This window comes from Dermacentor silvarum, chromosome 1 (genome assembly GCF_013339745.2).
Source record: "Dermacentor silvarum isolate Dsil-2018 chromosome 1, BIME_Dsil_1.4, whole genome shotgun sequence".
NCBI classification, from domain to species: domain Eukaryota; kingdom Metazoa; phylum Arthropoda; class Arachnida; order Ixodida; family Ixodidae; genus Dermacentor; species Dermacentor silvarum.
Genome location: NC_051154.1, coordinates 369,320,218 through 369,342,439, shown reverse-complemented (window position 1 = coordinate 369,342,439; position 22,222 = coordinate 369,320,218). Strand labels below are relative to the sequence as shown.

The 22,222-nt window shown below is 44.5% G+C and overlaps 1 protein-coding gene across 4 annotated transcripts in view; it reads right to left on the bottom strand.

Annotated features, from left to right (window-relative positions):
* Nucleotides 1-22,222, bottom strand: part of LOC119437452 (WD repeat-containing protein 6-like) — a 245,733-nt gene that overhangs the window by 93,683 nt on the left and 129,828 nt on the right. For all 4 annotated transcript variants that reach the window (XR_005189379.2, XR_007465092.1, XM_037704476.2 and 1 more), the window contains 4 exons: nucleotides 19,924-20,045; nucleotides 12,589-12,777; nucleotides 4,892-5,053; nucleotides 852-926 (listed from right to left, as the gene is read on the bottom strand). Coding sequence is in view for 2 of the 4 variants with exons in the window: in XM_037704476.2 (XP_037560404.1) it covers nucleotides 852-926; nucleotides 4,892-5,053; nucleotides 12,589-12,777; nucleotides 19,924-20,045 (548 nt within the window). In the remaining 2 variants the exon portion in view is untranslated. The remainder of the gene's footprint in view (nucleotides 1-851; nucleotides 927-4,891; nucleotides 5,054-12,588; nucleotides 12,778-19,923; nucleotides 20,046-22,222) is intronic.

Genomic DNA, 22,222 nt, shown 5'->3' with positions numbered 1-22,222 from the left:
TGAATATCACAATTTTCAAATACAAATACTTAGCTTTGAATATTGAATATTGATATGCACATGCATTTATTAGCAAATTGGGCTAATTTGTTTGTTGCAACATTGCAATTACATTGTCAACGTTAAAAAACTAGACTAGTAAGCTGTTATACTAAAACAATGGGCCTCTTCGATTATCCGTTCCTGACAGTCCCGGACTGCCCGAGACAGTGCTTTCAGCCAATGAGCATTGCGTATGCAGTCTTTCGGACAGTCCGGGACTGTCAGAGACGGATAATCGAAGAGGCCCAATGTGTCTTTGGCTCATGTTAACTAGGAATATTTAGTTATTCCCACTAGCTGTCCTCGCCAGCCTGTGCATTATTAAACTGCATCAAATGCCGTAAACTCAAGAGGCATTTGACTCTGAGCCAGTCGTCACTAATCGCACGAGCTGCCAAGCAACGAGCTCAGAATAAGCCCCTGGCTGAGAGGCTGGCTTTCCCACACTGTTTAGACGTCTAGTGGATAAATGTGCTTTACAGGCGAAATTTCGCAAGCAGCACAAAATGATAGCAAAATTCAACAGGAAATCGCCCCAATATTCTTAGATTAGATAGAAACAAATGCTAAGAACCATGTTCGCTCCCACACGGCCTGCAACATATTCGATTTGATTAGAATATTTGTATCCAACCAAATATTAAAAATATAATATTCAATAATATTCCAACTTTTTGAATATCAGCACACCCCTAATTCTTGTATTACACTCCTGAAAAAATATAGGTGACAATTCACCCCCAGCCTCATGCTCAGTATTGGGACATCATAGCCAGTGACTCACTACAGCAGTCCTGGCAGCAACTCACCATGTGATATCCACACAGCAGGAGGCCATTGCTTTGCAGTATCATGTGGCCGATCCATTCAAGCGTCGTCGAGCTCTGCGCTATGCACAGCCAAAATGCACATGTGAGCCTTGGAACAAACCGAATTGGAACCTCTTCAGTCACAAATTATGACCCATTATACCAGCAAAAAAATCTTGATTTCAGACTTGTACCTCTGCCACGTGGGCACAAAAAGATGGCATTAAATATGTGGTGTCTCTAGCTGCTTAATGTTACCTTTTTCAAGGCAGTGCCATCAGTCAAGATTTAATGTCAATAAGAGCCATATGATGATATGCCCGAGAACATCATAAACATTTTTTTTAGAAGGATGGTTTGAAGGGCGAGTTGGTATTCCATTCTAGGGAAGAGCAGCATTTAAAAAAACGCACGGCAGAAAGAACACGTCTTTCTTTCACATAGTTTTTTTTATGCTGCTCTTCGCAGGAATTACAACGACACAAATGTGAAAAGTGTTTATAATTCCGTCATTCTATGCCAAGTGCTGCAGGCATGTCACTCAACCATTGTCCGACAGTGCACGCCACATTTAAACAAACGCCGAACAGAGGGAACGGACAGAATTGTCGAGATTCTCACTATATCCCAATGCCAATGCAGACACTTTGGGTGGCAACCATCTCCGATATTCTGCCTAAAACTCATGGTACTTCACTGCTCTGCACAGCATCCTTTCAAAATAATTCCCAGAAATATTTTGTCATGTTAGGCTCTTAAGGTTTGCTTATGTGCATAAAGCAAGGTGCTGCAATACACAATCTTGCCTTCAATATGTAATAGTAGCAGAGTCCTTTGGTACTTTTCTACTGGTAACGAAACTTCAGGCTAAGCTTGCTATAAGGGACAGCAGCTGCTGCTCGGGGCGTTACTGCAGAGGCTATGATATCTGGCGGCGTCGGCTTGATTTAATGGTTTAGAACAGTTTAGATGGGTTTAGGCATGATCGCACTAGCACTGGTGGAAAACACTGATTTTAGCATTTCCTGGCGCAGATCCTGGCGCAGGCAAAATGCTGATTTTAGCACAACGAAAAGCATTTTTGGCGCACAGGTGAGCATACATCTATACCCCAGATGATCTTAATTTTAACTGAAATAGTCAATAAATCTAACGGAGCCAGTTTTACACTCAACAACAAGGCATATGAAAAAAAAAATTACACTGCCCATGCATCTCGTACAGATGGTAAACCAGCGAAACTGAAATGTGCGGCCCCGGTGTTTATCACTGGGTTAATCCTGACAGTTCATTAAAGTCTTTCTCAATTATTGGTTACATCTTTGTCTAGCTCGGCTGCACGAGCTGTTGGATCGACCCAACATTGCCGCTTCCGCTCAGCATCACGGGCCGATCTTCTGCCGAGGCATTGGCACGATGCCGACGAGATCTTTCCCGCTACTTCTCTCAGCAGCTCAAACCCACATATCCAATGCAGGTATGAGCCACAGATAATTTCTTTCTTTCCTTCTTGTCCCTGGCTCATACCCGCATATCCAATGTGGGTGTGTGCCACACGTGATTCTATTATCGTTAATTGTGACGTAACTCACGAGCATGTGATGTGATTGATGTCATGACCTACCAGTCATGTTACTCATACATTCGTACCCTTCCATGCCAATTTCGGTATATATACCAAGTGAACGAGATGCGAGTTTTCAATAGCTTTTCGATAGGTTTATTTCCACCGGAGGGTTTCTGTGGTCAGACCAGGAGTGTTTTGCCTAGGCATATACAGCTTTGCTCTAATTACGGTACTAGTTTCTATAATACGTAACTGCGTGACTTTCCTTGAGTGCATATCATGGCATAAAGCTGCTTCTATCATTCTGACTTGCAACAGGCATTTGCGTAATCAAGCAAGCAAGGAAATAAAAAAATGAAAAAAAGACTGTGGAATAAGGGCATGTAGGGACGATAATGCTACTAAACCGAAGTTACAGTTAAGACAGCTTTCTTGACAGCTAACATGCAAAATCTCTGCTGCATAACTGTGCCTTGGATCACGAGAAAGCTGTTAAAATTACAACCATGGAATCTGCTCTTCCGATCGTGCAGGGTTGCAAGAAAAGTACCCTTAATAAGCAGATTATATGTCAGCAGTTGAGTACGCGTATAACGAGGTATTTTTTGTTAAGTGGCACTGTGTCAACAACTATGCTCAACAATATGCGACCGGACATTATCCGAGGCTTATATTTTATCTGGCAGCCTCCTTGAGCAAGCTGCATGCCACGCTAGAATAAGGAACACTGAACTGCAGCACAAACGGCACAAATAAATGCAGAGCAGCAGTACATTGCAACCTACACTGAAGCAAAATGCAACAAAAGAGCAAAAACTGGCGAAAACAGTGAATGGAGGAACGACAACATCGGGTATATCCGACGGCTTCTAGGATGATGATGATAGCACACTTTAGGTTTCAGTTTTACCAGTGAGGCAGCATCAATGTTACGAGGCCTTTGTTCTTATGCTTTCTTTGGCACAGCCTCAGCACTATTTTGCAATAAAATTCCATTTCAGAGCAGGATGGCGCAGAGGCCTGCTCTTGGTGCAATTTGGTGCAATTGGCGCAGCTGTTTTACCACTGCACTAGGATGACACGACGCCGATTTTGGTCTGCCAACTTCCTGTGACAGCTGTGTTGTGCTGACAGCCGTGTAGGCAGGACTGGAGTCGCCAGCAGACAAGTCAGACAATTTTGTTGGCACACTGCAACGACCCAACAGCCCCCCATGCCGACGCGGCTGTCATCGTATTTTTGCCGCCGATTTCAACACGTGCTGCTCGCTGATTCCTACGTGCTACTCATTCTCAACAACCACATAAAGCCAAGGAAAGCAACGGGGAAATTAAGTGTGCTTGAAATTGGAATGAAGAAATAATGAAGAAAAGGGAAAGGAAATTGGACGAAAAGATAACTTGTCGCCAGCGGGAGCCGAACCCGCAACCTCCACATTACGCGTGCGTCGCACTAGCAATAGTGCTACGGCGACAGCAATCAATTCGTCCACTGACTTGGGTATTTGTTTACTAGGTCTAGCCCTAGGTGTGTTAGCCAGCGCCACTCAAAACCGTGGTGGGCCATGGTCTCTGAACACAAAAACTAGGTTTTTGTGCTCTGAAAGAACCCATGCCTGCAACCCAGACACCACCACTACGGGTGCCGACGATAGCCATTGGCAAGGTGGTCTAATGCATGACCTGCGAAGTAGCGAGTTGGACATTCCTGCTAGGATAACATTTGAGGACTTTGACAAGTGTGGACAACGAAGTTGAACTGTGTGCAGAGGCCACGAATGATGAAATTATGCACCAAGTTGCACAGACAGAAAGCAGCAGCGGCGGAGATAGCAAATGCAGTAACACTCTTGTAACGTATATCTGGATGACTTTTGTGCAAATACAAGTAGCATGATCGCCTTCAAGCAGAGCATGAGGCAAGGCATCATCAGTGATTTTTTTAAGCCGCTCTTCTTTTTCTGCTCAACAGGATTTTGACTATTTTCTGGTCACTGTCAAGTCTGAAAAAAAAAATCAATCAGCAACTATAGATGCTTTGTTCGTCTAGTGCACGGAGGTCTACTGAGTGCTATGCCTGCATTGTGCTGCAACATGCAGACTCTAATGTCACACTAAGTGGTAGGTTTAAGATATGTGCTGCTGCTGTGTGCAGAGTGGACAAATGGAACCAGGAAATTTACATTGCAAAGATTTTTTTTTTTTTTGCAACACACATCCTTGCCAAACAGGCGAGTTCAAAATACAGTCAAACCTCGATATAAAGAACACGGATATAACGAATTATCAGATATAACAAAGTAAATATAAATGCTTTCTCACCGATATCAGTGTATACCGAATGCATGCTTATAACAAATATCAGATATAATGATGGTATTTTTGTGTCAGGTACGACTTCGTTTAACAGGGTTAACTGTAGTTGCGATCATTGAGATTTAAACAAACAAAAAAGGAGGTGTATGTGCACTCACCCAGAAGACACGCAAGTAACGCAGGTCCCGATCTTTCAAAGAGTAGAGCAGCACTCGCCCATCTCGTCCCGCAGTCACCAGTGTCTCACTCTGCTGCTGAATATCTGTGACACCATTGTTGCCATGGATGCTCGCGTACGACCGAAATGGCTCTATGAGGTCCTACAGTGCACAGAAAATAGAATAAATATCAACATTCAATGACGTTGGGTTAGGCAAGTACAAGGTTGCTAGTTTTCTGTTAGAGTGACTGGCACACATACCCATTAAAAACTTCAGTAGCTACGGAGAAATGACAAACACTGCTGCTTGATTACCTACTCGGGCATCTACTGAATAGTACAACTGCATTCACAGCAAGTATGGCAGAAACTCATTAGTATGTACCTGCCTAAAAAATACTACTGGTCAAAATGTATTTGCTGCAAAACCCCTACAAAGTCTTCATAGAGCCTAATGTATTGGCTGACTGCTTAGGCCGTCATATGCCTACCAGTTAGTGCAATGAATTAGAAGATGGGGAATCGAGGGGCTTGACTTTTTTTTGTTAGGCAAAACCACACAAATACAAGGAGAGACTAAGCAAAATTACCTGTGGTCTTGATTGGAATGTTGAAGTGTGACACAGAAGTGATACAGAAGACTGATCCAGACGTGAAGAGACAAAAGTGCAATAACCATCTTTTCTCTTTCTATTCCCTTGTGTTTTGTTGTCTAAATGTTCAGAATGCCCAGAAATGGTTCTATTAATGGCCTCTTTTATTTGTCAACATTCAATATCCCCTTCAGGCGCTGTGTACATTACTGTGAATGCCAACATTGCACATCGAAAGGAAAAGCCACCACTTACGGAAATAATTATATTTAAAACATTTTGCATACATTTTGAAACACTTCTTATTAGAACTGTGCTGCAAATTTAAATAATACTATTTGTATGGCGTTTTAGTAAAACTAGTTGGAAGGTAGATCGCTGGACGTTAGCTCTTGGTGTCAGTGAGTTGTCATGTAGCAGGTTCACTTCATTCAATGTTTTTCACATTGGTTTACATCTCGCATATACAGTGCGGTCCACTTATAACGATATCGAGAAAAACGAGAAATCCGATCGCTATAATCGATCATCGCATATCTGGACTGCCGAAAAAAAGGAATGCTGTAGATACTTTTGCAGTCACGAAACCGAAACTTTCACTTGCTACAAAAACATCGACGTTGTAGAAAGTAGGCCGTGAAAAATAAAGCTTTTATTTATACCTCTAAATAGCATCTCAATCGTTAGGCACGCTGAAATAGAAATCTGCACTTGCTTTCGCGGAAGTTTCGGATTCACAACCGCCGTGTGCATCGCGTCCATCTGCTGCGGGAACACTGGCGATTATAATTTAGCGTGCATGAATTAAATGAGCGACTCGATCGATGACGTTGCACTTTGGTTGAACCTCGGGGTTGGTGTGACAGGCCATTGTCAATCTCGTCGTGATTGCTGTTGCTGTCGTCGCCTCCGTCGCAAAACGCCGCCGTCTGTCGCGACAACGATCACCCCATTGAAGTTCTTTTCGCAGAATGAGGCAGCACTATTTGCACTCAGAAGCTCCTCCATCGAAGCACCATTTTCAGTAGCGACATGCTCCCAGAGTTCGGACACCACTGTGTTGGTTTCGCCCATGGTGGTTTCGTCGTGGCGAACAAGCCCGCCTTTTCCGTCATGGACACTGCTTCTAGCCTTCATGATTGTGGCGCTCCCGGTTTTCATAATCGTCGATATCATCCACTGCGCGAGCTCGTACTTCGAGTCTTGCAAAATTTGCAGCTTCGTCTTGAGAAACGCAGCTTTGCGCTTTGTCGGCGCACCTCCCGCTGCTTCCGCGGTGCATTTCCGGGCTCGCTGAGAGAGAGAGATTGTAAAGGGAGCGTAGGCTGCGCAGGCGCCACTTCCTTATCACTTTCTCCCCCCTCTTGCAAAATAAGTTTCGTCTCAAGGGGCGCACCTGCCGCTGCTTTCATTGAGAGATAGCGCGGCAGGGAGCGCAGGCGCCCCTTGCCAGAGGAGGCGTTGCCTTCGCTTATCGCCTTATTTCCGCCCTCTCCTCGTGCGACCAGCGGTGACGCGGGGTTGAAGCGGCTGGCGCCATCTTGTGCACGCTGCACCAACTTGCGATGCTCTCTGTGGCTTTCGCAATCAGCGCGCGGGCGGGATGCGCTGCGCGGTAAGGCGGCAGATACGAACTCGCATGGGCAAACTTTTCGCCCCATCTCGGTTAAGAGCAACGTAGGAACGAAATTTTCACGATTATTCTGCATGAGAAACACCGCCTAGAAGCAAAATTTCAATCCTTATATCCGATATGTGGTGAATAACATATCGTTATATATGTTTTTTTTTTCTCATATCCCTAATGCATAAGTTGATACTCTTAGCTTGACTCATCGTTATACCCGATATATCGTTATATGTGGTATTGTTATATGTGGACTGAACTGTACTTATCAAGTGGCTGGGTACGTGATTTCCAAGTATCCTAGACAAGTAATAGTTGATGTTCTCATATTTGACGCTCCTGTTGAGAGTTCTCGCATTGAGTCTACATCTTAGAATCTGCACCAAACTCACCAAAGAATGAAAAATTCTAAATCCGTTGTGCAGCTGTTTTCTTTTTATGATTCTGAAGATGCACGAAATATGTTAAAACTAAATTTTCACTTAAGAGGAATCATTGGTGCCTGAAGGGGATATAATCAGGATTGACTGTTTTAGCCAACTAAGCTACCGTGTAGACCGCTTACAACGTAAGTCGCTGGAGTCGCAAATATCTGCACTATAAGCGGTACCGCACTATAACAAGTACAACGATTTTCAAGCCCCGCACGTATGCAAAACATGTAGACCAAGCATGTAGACATGCTTGGTACTATCACGCGCACATCGTGATTATGTTTTCGCCAGTGAGCTGGCGAAAACATAATCGGTTCTCTTCAAGTTTGACAGCTTTGCACCCAGTCAAAACGAAACAACTGTTTGCCGCAACCGCTGTGAAAAAAAAAAAACGTGACCGCTATCGACGCGATTATGAACGGTGACTTTGCAGTGCTGAAGGCACACGCCCGACGCACGCACCAAGTCTGGACGAATTAACTACCATTCGCTGCAACAACTGCAGTCAAAACTGCGGTCGCTATCTATGCGATCATCGATGGCGACTACGCAGTTTTTTAGGCACGGGGCCGACGCACGTACCGAGTAAAAACGAAACTACTGTTCGCCGCAATCGCTGCGGATAAAACCACGGCCACTATCGACGCAATCGTGGATGACGACTACGCAGTTACGAAAGCTCGCGGCCAACGCGGTGTTATATGAAGCGGTAAACGCAAGGATACAGGCTTAAAAGACACAAATAGGCTCGAAGCGTTCCGGCGTTGCTGTCATTCACGTACGATTTCAACTGATGGCGGTGGCGATGTAGACTCCGCCGCTTCGTTTCGGTTGGACGCTAGCGCCATTCTTGCTCTTTTGCGTCGCACATTTGTGGCGCTCCCTGCTCACCGAGCTGTGAAAATAGTCCGAATTAACCGATGTGTGGCCAAATAAGTCCGAATTAATGAGAGTTTGATTACATTGAATAATGCATACACCGGTCGGGAGCACGCACCTTGTTGAGAAGCGTGCTCGCTGCCGCCCTTGTTGGTGAGATTTTCCCGCGGAAGCCGCATGATAAACGGTATTTCGTCTCACGCGGCTGCACTGTAAGCGGTATGCGTATACATGGAGTTCTATGGGAGGGATAAACGGGAGTCAGAAAAGGCCGCGTTGTAGCCCATTCTGCACTACAAACGGTTGAATTATAAGTGGTCTATACTGTATTATGAGAATATAGCAAACTTGACTTTACAAGACTTGTGTTGGTGTAGCTGCTGATGCAAGCTACACCATTAGCAGGAGTTATGAAGTCAAATCTGGTTACCTGTTCTACAGAAATTTGAAACTTCAGTAGGCACACAATTTTGTCCAATGTTTACATAGGAGACAGATATTCAGGGCTTAAGGGGTGATGCGGGTCAAAAAATCGTGTTTTTTACGAAAATTTTGACTTTTGAGTGCTTGCTTCTAAAATTATTTTTGGTCATTCAACTCTTATTTTCTAAACTATCAAGGCTGAATTCGAACGAGAAATCGGTGAAAAATCGATCTGCATCAGCCAAGGTAACTCTTTAAGTCACAAATTTGCGTGTATAACGGCTGCTTTAGAACACCCGCCTTTCGGAAACTCAACATCGTCCGCCATTACAGTTTGTTCGGTGAGGTAGATCAGGCCTTATTCTAGAATACAGGACTCCCTCCAGCTTTATATTTTGGTTCAAAAAGGCGTTTTGAAGTCGGTTTTCAGCTAAATTTTAGCCGATTCAGCCATCCCTACTGGTCACATGGTATTCAGCCCCGCTCGCGGAGCGCTTGCGATGGTCAGCGCTTGCCGTGCATTTCTACGTTTCTCCTGTTCGCAATGGATCACTCAAAGCGTGATTTTCTAGCTTGGAAATATCAAAGCAAGAACAAGTACCAAGGGCGTCGACGTAGGCCGAAACGCAAAGCAACTGTGAAAGAATGCGACTCGCCTGCCGCTAGGCCTAATCAAGGCTGCGGGGATACCGTGGCTTGCGGGAACTTCGATGAGATCGACGCCGCCGACGCCGCGATCAAGTTCATGCTGCAGCTGTCAAAGCTGTGCAAGAAAATCTCGGGAAGGCAAGGATTATAACAAAAGAGAAGGTGGATGGAGCTGATGTTGCTGTCATGTATGATGGAGTACGGCAGAAAAGGAAGTTGTCATGTAGCAGGTTCACTTCAATGTTTTTCACATTGGTTTACATCTCGCATATACAGTGCGGTCCACTTATAACGATATCGAGAAAAACGAGAAATCCGATCGCTATAATCGATCATCGCATATCGGTGATATGGCATAAAAGCCATAATGGAATAGGCACTGCTGTGTCTGTGGACACTGGTTTGTGCCTAGATTTTGAGGTGCTCTCAAACTACTGCCTTGCCTGTAGCAGACACCAAGACTTGGGTACTGAGGAGGAAATATGGCAGGCATTTCACAGTCCCATTTGCGAAAAAAACACAGAGTGCTCCTCTCATGCTACGGAGATTGAGGCAGCTTTGCGTATATGGAGGAGGACGCCATCATACGAGACACCATTGTGCCTCACCAAGTTCCTCAGTGACGGGGATAGCAAAGCATACACAGCTGTCGCTGAGGCCAAGGTGTATGGTGAACTAGTTGTGGACAAGGAGGAATGCATGAATCACGTAGCCAAGCATCTAGGCACTGCACTTAAAAAGCTTCCAACACAACTTCCATGTGAAGAGAAGTTGAAAGTCGGCATAATTCAGAAGCTGCAGAACTATTATCGCATTGCTATAACCACCAACAGGGGTGATCTCCTGAAGATGTATCGTGCTATCTGGGCCTCATACTTTCATTCATGATCCAGCAACACCGCAGGCAGCCACAGATACTGTCTAGAAGGGGTGACTTCCTGGTGCAAACACAGGCGAGCTGAAGCTCTTGGGGAGCCTACACCAGACCACACCCCAATCCTCACGAAGGCTCAGGGGTTGGCTGTGCTTCCTATATATAAGTGCCTCACGGATGAAAACCTGCTGGTTCGCTGTCTACAAGGAAAGACACAAAATGCTGCAGAATCTTTGAACAACAAAATCTGGCTTCTCTGTCCGAAGACTAAGTTTGCATCTCGGACAGCAGTGGAAACTGCAGCCTGCAATGGCTGTGTTATGGTTTAACAAGGGACATTCAAGCTTTGAACACGTCCTTCAAGAGCTTGGTGTACTGCCACCTGATGAACTGATCACCTTGGGCCAATCCCGTGATCACAGAAGAATTCAAATGTCTGCATGCGAGACAGCTGAGCCAAGGGCTCATCGTCGCCATGTGGCAAAGAGAGCGCGCCTTGATGACTCCATTCTCCAGCGCCGAGAAGGACGACCCTATGGTGCTGGACGTTTTTAAAGGCACTGACTGTGGAAACGGTGAATTGTTCTATTCTGTCCCAAAGTTTCATGCAAATCCCACTGTATATTGAAGAATAATTATGTTTACAACTTTCACATGCGTTTTTCTCAATTTGCATATTGAGGCAATTCTGACATGTGGTGCACAAACTTTCATGCACTCAAAATTGTCCTTTCTTAACAAAATTTTTGCACAGAATGTCTTCAAACACTCTAAAGTGTTGATATCTATATAAAGTTGCAATATACATTACAGATTTTTTGTCTCATAACTTGAAATGCTGATGGCGGAGATGTAAAATATAGATTTGGTACTCTCAATATTTTTTTTAAAAAAAGGTAGCATGTTATGCCCACATTTGAGGTTCCTTTCAGCAATATACTGCTCATGTGCAGCAAAATGAGCTATAATGGGATTCTGTGTGAACATTTTTAATAAGCTAAAAAGTGTGCACAAAAAACCCTATATTCTGTTACCAAAGTTGTTGGAACTCTGGAACTATTGTAGCTACAAGAAAACCAATTACAGTTTTGAAATCGGTATCGCACTCTACTAATACCTAAAATTTCAAAGTTTGAGGTCAAGAAATTAAAAAAAAAAGCCTTTTTCGAGTAGCATCTCCCTTTAACCAGCAGATGCTGCATGAGTGTCTGGCGTTCCAGCCTTTCAGTTTTCCGACTTCCTGAATTCACCTAACCACGAAGTGGACATTCTACTCAGCTTTAAGAAGGTAGGTAGTGAGTAAAGAAACATTAAACATCAGTCATCCTTATCACTAACAAAAAGTACACCTTGGAAAAAGGTTTAAGTTTAGTACCGTATTTTCTGGTCTATAAGCCGCACCTTTGTATGTCGCACACCCCTCAAAACAGCAGTTTACCTGAAAAAACAACAAAAAGTATACAAGTCGCACCGACGTATAAGACGCACCTGTTCATTCGGTAAGCAATTTTAAAAATTACAGCGACGTTTCATTTCGTAAACACTGACCACGCAGAAGCGTATGGGTGTCATTCCTATATAATTGCGCAATGATACAGACACTCCAGGCACATTTCTGCCACCGTGGTCACCGCAATGTTCCGTAGTAAGTCCAAGGGCGATAAAATCATCCCCGCCCGCTGTATGCTGTATGTGCGAGTGAAAGCGTGCGACGGTGAGCCGAATCGTGCACAAGGAAAGCGGGAAGGCAGCGCGGGAGGGAGGCTTGTACTCTGGCAGCAACTGTGAAGTTAGCGCAGCGGCACGTGCCGTATCTTGAAAGTAATCTGCTGAAGCGACGACTTCGGGATCGGTCGACTCGCAGTCGGCCTGCCGCCGCTTGCATTGCTGCTCTCTCCTCGCACGGTACTCGGCAACTTGACCACGAGACGAACCCAGTACCTCCATAGCGCGCACACAACCCATAGCAACTGCCAGAGGAGGTCAACCCAGTGCGTTTCGCGTGGCCAAAGCATTCAATCCGATTTTGACGGCAGTTTTTTTCGAGAGAAAAAAAAAGCGTATATAGGTTGCACCATTTTATAAGACACACCTTGAAAAATTTAGAAAAAAAAAGTTACTTATACACCGGAAAATATGGTAATAATATTTCCCAGCCCGTTTGTGATTAACCAAGAACTAAATAAGGTCCTGGTGGTGGCACCTTTCCATTTCTACCTCGTCCTCGTCGACGTAGAAGCCATGGATGGATCCACAGCGGTCTCCAACGTACAGGGTCTCCAAGTTGGAGCAAAAGAGGGCTGCCGTTGCCCAGCGCTGCCTGCCACGTGGGAGCGTACATGTGGCATACAGGTCCACGCTTTCAGGGTCCTCCCCGGAGACCTCTTCTGGGACTCGTGATAAAACCTGTCAAGAAAAAAGCTTTACAACTTTATTCATTTTGTTCCCCAACTGTACTTGCATGATTATAATAAAATACCAATACAATGTGATACCAAATTCCCCAACATAAAAGATAAGCTATTGAAATCATACAGGGGAAAAATGGCACCACAAAAAAGAAAATACAACCAGAAGTTTTGGGGAAAAAAAAAACAGTGATATGCGCAAGTGCAATCACTGCCAAATTTTTGCGTGTGCTTAGTATTTGGCTACAATTATCTTGGCTTGTCCACAATACCAATATGCGCCCTATAGAGAAAAATGCATAAGAGCAGCAGAAATTTCTGACAAAATGAAATGTATTGATGGGCTTTTCAGAAACAGCTCTTGTGCACCAAATCTCAAATAATTCTGCCATATGCCAACTTCCAAGTCATTAGGATGAATTGGAAATAGTCATTTGGCCACTAAGTGTGATATTTAGGTTGTCTTCCACGATGGAGCACTAAGCCATAACTCGCAACTGCTGATCTGCTTTGTGCAGTAGTAAAAGAATTTAAAAATTCTGACACTGCTTTCGTGCACTTCAAGCTGGAAGCTTCGCCAAGGAAGACATGCCAGTTACCATGCCACACTGCCAATAGTGGTGTGCAACGTTTCCTGAAACTGAATCGAATATGAATAAAACAGTGACAGCACTGAATTAAATACAAATACACCAATGACCCTATTTACATCACTGTCATTTTCCTTTGCACTGGGGTCACTTGAAATTGCATTTGTCACAGCGTGATGTTCATTCAATGCAATTTCAGCTGGAACAGCTTTTAACCCTATCATGATAATACATATAAATACTAATAAAAGTGCTTATTTTCTATCTAAATGTGCAAAACACATCAAGAATAAACACAATCAACCAAAAGAAACAATATTTTGCGGTAAAGTTTTTAGCAATAGGGGGAAACCCCAGACAGAAAAAATTAAAGTGGGGTCCAGCCCAAGCCACCCAATGCTTTGTTTGGAATTCGTACAGACAGCTGTCATGATATGTGAACCATAGGTATACATTTCATTTGCTTTACATCACATGTGTGACACCACCGCAGTAGGATATCTTGCATCGGTCTGTCTCCTTTGACCGTGCTTTCAAAAGAAAGTGAGTCGCGTGCCAAATTTCTTCCTCACCTGTGTTCTTGCTCTAAACTAAATGAGACTTGGTGCCTGTTATTCAGTGTTGGCTGAAGACATTTAGCCAGAAACTTCGTAGTCAACATCAAAAGTGAGCAAGCAAAAAAAAGTTATTTCTGGTATGTTTCCCGTAGGCATCATTCATCAATAAAGGGTTAAGAGATCTCTCCTTTTAACCTCAGTTAGAAGACAACACAATAATATGTACCAATGAACATATGCAGACATGCACTGCGGCAGCAGTTTGCATATTTGACCCTCAAGTTTCCAGCCTTTTCTGAGGGAGCAAACCCCCCCCTCCCCCCCAAAATGATACCGTATTTTCTCGAATTTAGGCCGACTCCGATTCTAAGCCGACCCCCAAAAGTTCGAAGCCAGAAAAGAGAAAACTGGCCTCGAATGTAGGCCGAACGAAAAAGGGGGGACAGCATTTATTAAATATGAACATGCCGAGCTCATTCTATGTCACCATCGCTGCTAGCCTCGTCGCTATCTTCCTTACTGCTGTCATCTTCAAACAGTGCACTACATTCAATACCATCAAGCGCATTAGAGATGCTGCACTTTTTGAAGGAGCGCACGATCAATGTTCCTGGGTAAATGCTATCCTCGTTGCGGCGCATGCAAAAAGCATCTCCCGTGGGCCCCTCCAACGACAGACGTTTTTCTTATCGATGCCGATGTTCCGCCTGGCTTGAACGTTTGACGATGCCTCTATGGCTAGCACAACTATCGTATTTACTCGATTCTCACGTGCCCTCGATTGTAATGCGCACCCATTTTCCGTCAGGAAAAAAAATCCTTTACAGTACCACGCACCTCTTGCTTTCAAACAGAAATACAACTTTCTGTCATTTAGAAAAACATATTTCCTCCCGATGCACTGAAGTTGCGATGAATAAAAAAAGCCGAAGTTTCGCCCGAAAGGTGATGCATCGAATGCGATAGCAAATTAGTAGACCGCTATACGAAGTAAGGATAGCAGTTTTATCGGCCGTATAAAGTTGCAAACATTTGCTTACTAAATAAATTAACAAGCATGGTGTCACGTGCACACAAGCAAACATGAACACATCTTGCTCGTTCACCGCGGAAACGAACTGTCGAAACGCTGGAGACGAAGAGCGGCGAGTGAATTGATCTTAGTGCTAGCATGCCTCTTGCTTCAACGCGACCTATAAGCGACGAAAAGACGGCGCGCGGCGGACTTTCCCCGTCGCAGATTGCTTTTGAGATAGGGCCAAGGCGATCGTATCGCCGAAGTGGATCGTCGCAGATTACGTCCTGCTTCGGTCGACTGAAACCGTTCCGCATTGCTTTGCTGGTGAAAATCCTCTCCTTCTGTTTGCGCCAGTCGCGCTTGCAAGTTTCAGATTCTCCGAATGCCCGTGATGCGGCCCGATTTCCGTCCGTCTCTGCACACATGATCACTTTCCTTTTAAATGCGGCATCATGATGAACTCGGTACTTCAAGCTGATAGAGCAGACGCAGAGAACGTGATGACAGACGGTAGACTATTGCCTAAGCACGTGTACTGCAGCACACGGAGGAAGCTATGGCATGCTATGGTAGCTAGGCTAGAGAGTAGCTAGGCTCGACGCGCATGCATGGCAGCTATTTTGAAATGCCGACGCAGAGTTAGGGTCATGTTAAAAGTGCGCTTTAGATTCGAGTAAATATGGTATTCGTTAGAAAGCGGCACTATAGTGGCATCGCCCATTTGGTGCCATTACGATAACGCCACAGCGCGCGCCAATGCTACACACTACCGATACGACGCAGGTCAAAATGGCGACGTCCCTCGTGTACTTGAGTTGGCTACTTGCGCAGCTAGTAGCGGCTGCATAACTGACTTTTTCTAGATGGCACTAACTATGCACCATATTTATCAGTTTCAGTTAAAAACTGGCGCGTTCTTTAAAATCCTCGGATCTAAGCCGACCCTAGAGTTTCGCATATGATTATTTGAAAAAAAAAAAAAAAACTATCGGCCTAGATTCGAATAAATACGGTACTTGAGCCACGACACATACAGACCAAAGAAAAAACAATTCTTCCAAGGGCCACCTTCCCAGTGTACACATGACCTGCACACCCCAAAAGAAAAAGAAAGAAAGGAAGAAAAAGGCACTGCAGCACCACAGCAATAGCCTCCAGGCTTCAGCAGTGATCCTGTCCTTCGTCTTCTTCCATCTGTCAAGCTTAGAGCAAAACAAGTTTACCAGACTAAATGACACTGGTCCCCTTCCCCCCTATTATTGAACATTTAAAAAGCTGCACCCCACTGCCATCCCTTGCTTAAGAGGAAGCTTTAGCTCGGCCCCAACTCCAATGCTGCCTATTCAACTACATGTAAAACGCAGAAATGCTTTTCTGAGATAACCCCTTGACCGATTTTATGGAAATTTCTTGCATTCAAAAGACCAAGTTAAATTTTAGCCATTGTTGAAAGCAAACTTTTGATTTACGAGCTGAATTTTTCTAGTATAGATTACCGAAAAATAGCAAATTCGAAAAAAATTTTTAATGGCTGCACCTGCCTGTGCAGCGCGCCACGCAGAAGTAAACGCACTAATTATCAAATTATCGTCAAACATATCCTTTCTGATTTAATTCTCTGCCTTTCCACAAAGTTCCATAAATGCCCTTGCCTTCATCGTGCCTATTCAGTGCATTGCTTGTGCATCTCTCACTTATCGTGTAAGACCCTTTCCCAAGTAATAGCACACAAGAGACAAATGGCAGTGGAAGACACAAAACGGGAGCTCACTCAGAAATTAAGTTCATTTTGAAGACTTCTTGTATATAAACCTTTTCATCCAGCAAGGTGGAAAGGGTACACCACGTGCCTTTCTTCCTGTCTGGCGTTGCTTGAATGCGCTGCCATCGCATGCTGCAGAACGTTTTGGAGATGTTTTAGCTAGTTCTCCGCGAAATTTACGGGATACCAGTTCATACAAGGGTGCCGTGTAACCAGTGTGTAGTGTTTGGGTGCAGCGTAACTGCAGCATGCGGAGATTTCTCTTGGCTGTGCAAGCATGCGACGTGCATCATGAGCCACGGTGTATGTAGGTGTTATGAACTATTTTGGCTACATCGGTTTTCACTATACGAAGAGCGGCGGCTTCTGTGAATTGCCAGCGTGAATTCGAAAATCTTCTCACTATCTGATCACTTGGCGTGGCAACTAAAACATAAGTGCTTGTGTACGGCCAACTTAAGCCAACCACGAAACATCTAAGCGCCAATCGTTATAAAATATTTGCGTCAGTCACTGGCATCAGTCTCATGCATTTCAAGTCTAGACCTGAAATCACTATGCTATATTTATGTTTGCCTGCTGCATAAGGCCGATGGCATGGTTCAAAACAGAGATCACTGCGGTTGGTAAACCAGCATGATACATACATGCTTTGTGATTCGGCATTGCCTTCTTGCCTTGCGACAGTGGGGCAGAAAGAGAGCCGTTATGGGGATCACATAAAAAGAATGTGACGGCTATTTTTGAGGACCGAATTTCTGTAAAACGGTTTAGTGTGTCGTTGAGGACGGGACGAAAAAGACCCCCAAAAAATCGGTTTTCATTCTTTTGCGGCTCGTAAAGTCTGAATCATGTGTTCTTGTCTAAAGTGGCCAATCGACCGATTCAGTTGCCAAGTTTTCCTAAGAAAAAGAGCCCGTGCTAATGCCGCAATAAGACCCCGCATGGTCATGGCGCATGCTTGACCCACGCGCTATACCACTGCATATACCTGGGATATACCATTGCTTCGGACGCTCACGCAGTCTGCAGCTGGCCACTCAACCACTCGATAAGCATGATTCACGCTGAACGGTATGCCATTATTAGAGCGAAGGTTTCTATGTGTCACTGATTCATCCGTGAGCGCCGAAAACACACTGCAGAAAAGCCAACTTACACAATGAAACAATCTGCGCATCTGCACACACAATAGAACAACGGCTGCGCATCTGCGTTCACAATAGTAGAACAAGGGCTGCGCATGTGCGCACACAATAGAACAACGGCACACTACATACGTATCGCACAACACTACAGTTTACATTCGCAGTTGGACTGATAAGAACAATGGGAACTGCAACGCCACATGACCCAGACAAGCTGTACATATCTGTATTGCATTACGTGTGTCACGCAATGCATTCCCGCCTGTCCCCATGGGTAGGCCGCGGGTGCAGCGCACGACAGAAGAGGCTACCGTACGCAAACGTAAGTGCAAGCGCAATCGTGCCTGTATGGCTGATCCCACTGTTAGGCACCACTGAAGAAACTCTTTGATGCCGACTTAGAGCACTGGGTATGTGCCATTTTGTCTGTGCTGGTCTTGAATGAGCCTCTTTGGGGTTGCCTTTGAATATATGTACACTTATATATTTCTTTTTATTTAATAAACGTCTTTCTCTCTCTCTTTGATGCTAACTTGGGTCACTGGGTGTGTGCCAGTAGGTTTGTGCCGCTTTTCAGTGAACGTCTTTGGCGTCAACTTGAGTTACTAGGTATGTGCGACTGCGAATGTGCCATCCTACAATGACAAAAAGATCCCTTAAATTACTCTGGTGCTGAGCACAATCGAACCCATGTCACAAGGGTTCCTCAAGGACAGCAACCCGATGCATTTGCAGGCTGCGCCCCAAATGCACTGGGTATGTGCCGCATTTCAATGAACGCCTTTCACGTCAACATTTTAGTGAGCTGCACCATGAATACACTGGGTGTGTGCCGTTCTTCAATGAACCTCTCGTCAACTTGAGTCACTGTGTATGTGCCACTGAGTGTGTGAGGGAACAATTGTTAGCGTTCACAAGCACTGGCATGCCGCGCTTATCATCTCGGCCACCCGCAGACTTCTTGGCAGCACCCCTAAATGACGCAGCGTGTTCAGAAAGAAGTGCGAGCCTGGTGGTTGCATGACGCATTTCTCAGCATTCGCAGAAACCAGCACGCCATGCACTTGGGTTGCCACCCCGCATTGTGGCGGTGGCACTAGATGGTGCCGAGTGTTCTTACACAGAAGCCTGACAGAGGAGTCCCGCTGGAGCACATGCCTCATAGATAACTCGTTTCTACGGTGGCAATATGTTGTGTGGCTACGTTGACTCAATGCTAACGCATTATCGTCGACAGTAATTGTGAGATGGGTTCTGCCAAATTTTTTCTTGCTCGCATGTTCATTTTCGTTTTCGCTTCTTGCAAGCGGGGGCCCAGTCTTTGCTGTATAATGCACCGAGAAATGCACCCGGACTAATGTCTACGGGCAAAGTCTTGCACTTGCAGAATTAACACAATCTAGCTATTATAATGAACAGATTGTTACATACGGAATCATTATAAATAGCACTCTAAAGTAAACATAAAGGAAATGAACCATAAAGGAAAAGAAAAACTTTCTTTGCAAACCCTTCCAGAGTTTCCTGACCGTGGCTGCTGTCATTCCGGATATATTTGCGGATTATAGAGGTCATACAGTCAAACCTCGATATAAAGAACCTCAATTCAACAAAATTCGCGATGTAACAAACTATTTTAATTTACCAATTTTAGTTCTATTGAATTAACGAAACCTCAATATAACAAAGTTTTTTGCTGCAAGTACAACTTCATTATATCGAGGTTTGACTGTATGACGGTACCCATGCAGTGGCTCATATAAGCCTTGTATGCTGACCACATACTTCCAGCTCTGTTCTGCATAAAAAAAATTTACTTCCTACATAAAACCCGAACATAAATTGTTCACATTGATCTGCTACTGGAATGATGAATTATATCTAGATTTTTTGATATAATTTATTTTCTTTGATTTAGCCACCCAGTATGTACCACTGGTCTGCTGCCTTCAACTTCACTATAATGAAGTTTTACTGTATATAAATAAGTTAACAAGCAAAACCTACAAACGATACAAAGAGTATGGCCCAGCTTTTCCATGTCTGCATGACAGCTCTAGAGAACGTACCATGACTCCATTTGGCCCACTACTGAGGTAGGCGGGTGGATCATCAGAGACCCATCGAATGCTGTGTACTCGGCCCTCATGCAGCTGCCACTCGGAGCACAGCGTCACAGCCGGGCCAGGTCCTGTGACAATGCAGGAACAGCAAGAACCATGTTACAATATTGACCACTGAGGCCTGAAAAAGTGGCAATATCAACAAGATTCTCATCTCTCAAATGAAACATCCAGACATAACACATCTATTTTTCATGATAAATGTACCGACAAGTGATCCGAACATGCAATGAGAATACAGTGCAGATGGAGAGACATTGCTTCACACTGAGCTAAACAAGAATAGGTCTCTTCAATTTGGCTGCACTTTATGAACCAGTTCTTGTAAGTTCTGTATGCAGTGGCACATAAAGTTATGTTGTTGCTACACTCAAGTGGCACCTGCACACCTCACAGTTGCAGTAAATCGAGAAAAGTGCTGCAATGTATAAGCTCTCTTGTATACTATGGGCTTAAAATTAAGCGTTTTAAATTATTGCACACATAGGAATGGGGAGAGCATTTTCTTTTCGTTATCGCAGTGATCCGTGTTATGTTAGTACCATGTGGTGGCAATGAAATGGTAGAAATGGAAGCAAATTTTTTTTTCTCAGAAAACAAGTCGCGAAATAAGGCCATTCAAACAAAAGTAATTTGGTGCATAGCAAGCTTTTACCAACGTGTCCTCACAACCATTCAGAGATATTTACTTCCATGCACCACAAATCAACTCGAATTAACTAGTACTGCACAATGTTGTCAGCTACCAAGATGCCTGCACTTCAAAAGTAACAAGTGCAGGAGAACCGTGAGGTTGTGCTGAACTGCTTCTACATGAAGTAAAATCGAAGAGCGTGGTGCAGGCGGCGTGTCACTATCAAATTGAGAACAAAAGTGCTGCACTTTCTGAACTGGCACAAAAAGTGCAGCCAAATCGAAGAGACCTACTGTCTCAAACAAAGAGGTCCCTGCAACTCTGCAGGTGGTACTCTGCAGTGAACAATTGGAGACAATGCTGTGTATGCACGATGGAACCTCGATACACTGTGGAGTCAATGGCAACTGAAAGATATCTATGAACACAAAAATTGGTTGACGAATGTGAAATTAAAGTGCCATACGAGTGAACAAGACTGCATCCGCGGGACAGTCCTGTGGAGCACACTGCCGCGCATGTGGCCTGTCCCCGTGGGACATGGTCCCGCAACAAAAGAGGAGGAAACAAGTTCCTCTTGTGCCCGAGTATCCATGCTGTCAGGTGGCACTCGCATTGGAAACACTTGCGCCATCTGTCGTCATGCTGCATAGCTAACAACACTGACTCTCTCAGTATGCGCTATGCGAGAAAGCCAGATTACAGAAGATGCGAGAGCCATGCAGGGAAAACAACATCATGCAAGACAGTCGAGCATCCCACATTGTTTATGGCGTTTTATACAGTAGAGGTACCAGTACTCATACAGGTATTGTGTGGTAAAGAAGTAGACAACGCATATAGTCAAACCACATGATAACGAAAGCCCGAACAATGAAATGCTCATCGCAACGAATTATTTTTGTGTTCCGGGCAAATGATCATAGGATTCAATGGATTTTGTATCTTGACAATGAAATATTGCGAGACTGCAATCTCGCATTAACGAAAGCAACTGGAATGGTAGTTTGCATGTTTTCGAACCATGTAAGGCTAACAGAGTCCAAAAGCTGCCCAAATGCATTTGGTGCACACTTGAATTGCGTAAGATACCAGCACACTTGCTTGGTATCTTGACAAAGTGTCAGAAGCGTTTGTAGGCATCGGGTACACTTGATGGTTGCCAAGTTATCTGCTGTTGATCGCCTGTTTCAAATGGTAAGGCCACATCACCATCAACCTGTACAGACATATGACCGCAATCTGGATATCATGTTTCCAAAGCACAGTGCATAAGGTGCCTCCCCTGCGGCTCAGTATGTATTAAAGTTGTCATGTGGAGTGCAGTGAAAACAAAGCAATCAGCAGCTTCGTCCTTGCTTGGCCAGTCTGTTCACAACCTGATTATGAGACACACGGTAGTAGGCGACTCTGAATTAATTCAGACTACTTGGCATTCTTTATAGTGCACCCAAATTGAAGTACATGAGCATTTTTGCAGTTCAGCCCCATCAATATGCAGCCGCCGTGATCGGGATTGAACCCACGACTTCTAGCAATGCCATAGCCACAAAGCTATTGGGGCAAATAAAAAAGTGTTTATTTGATGGGCGGGCGCTACCGTAGTGCCGT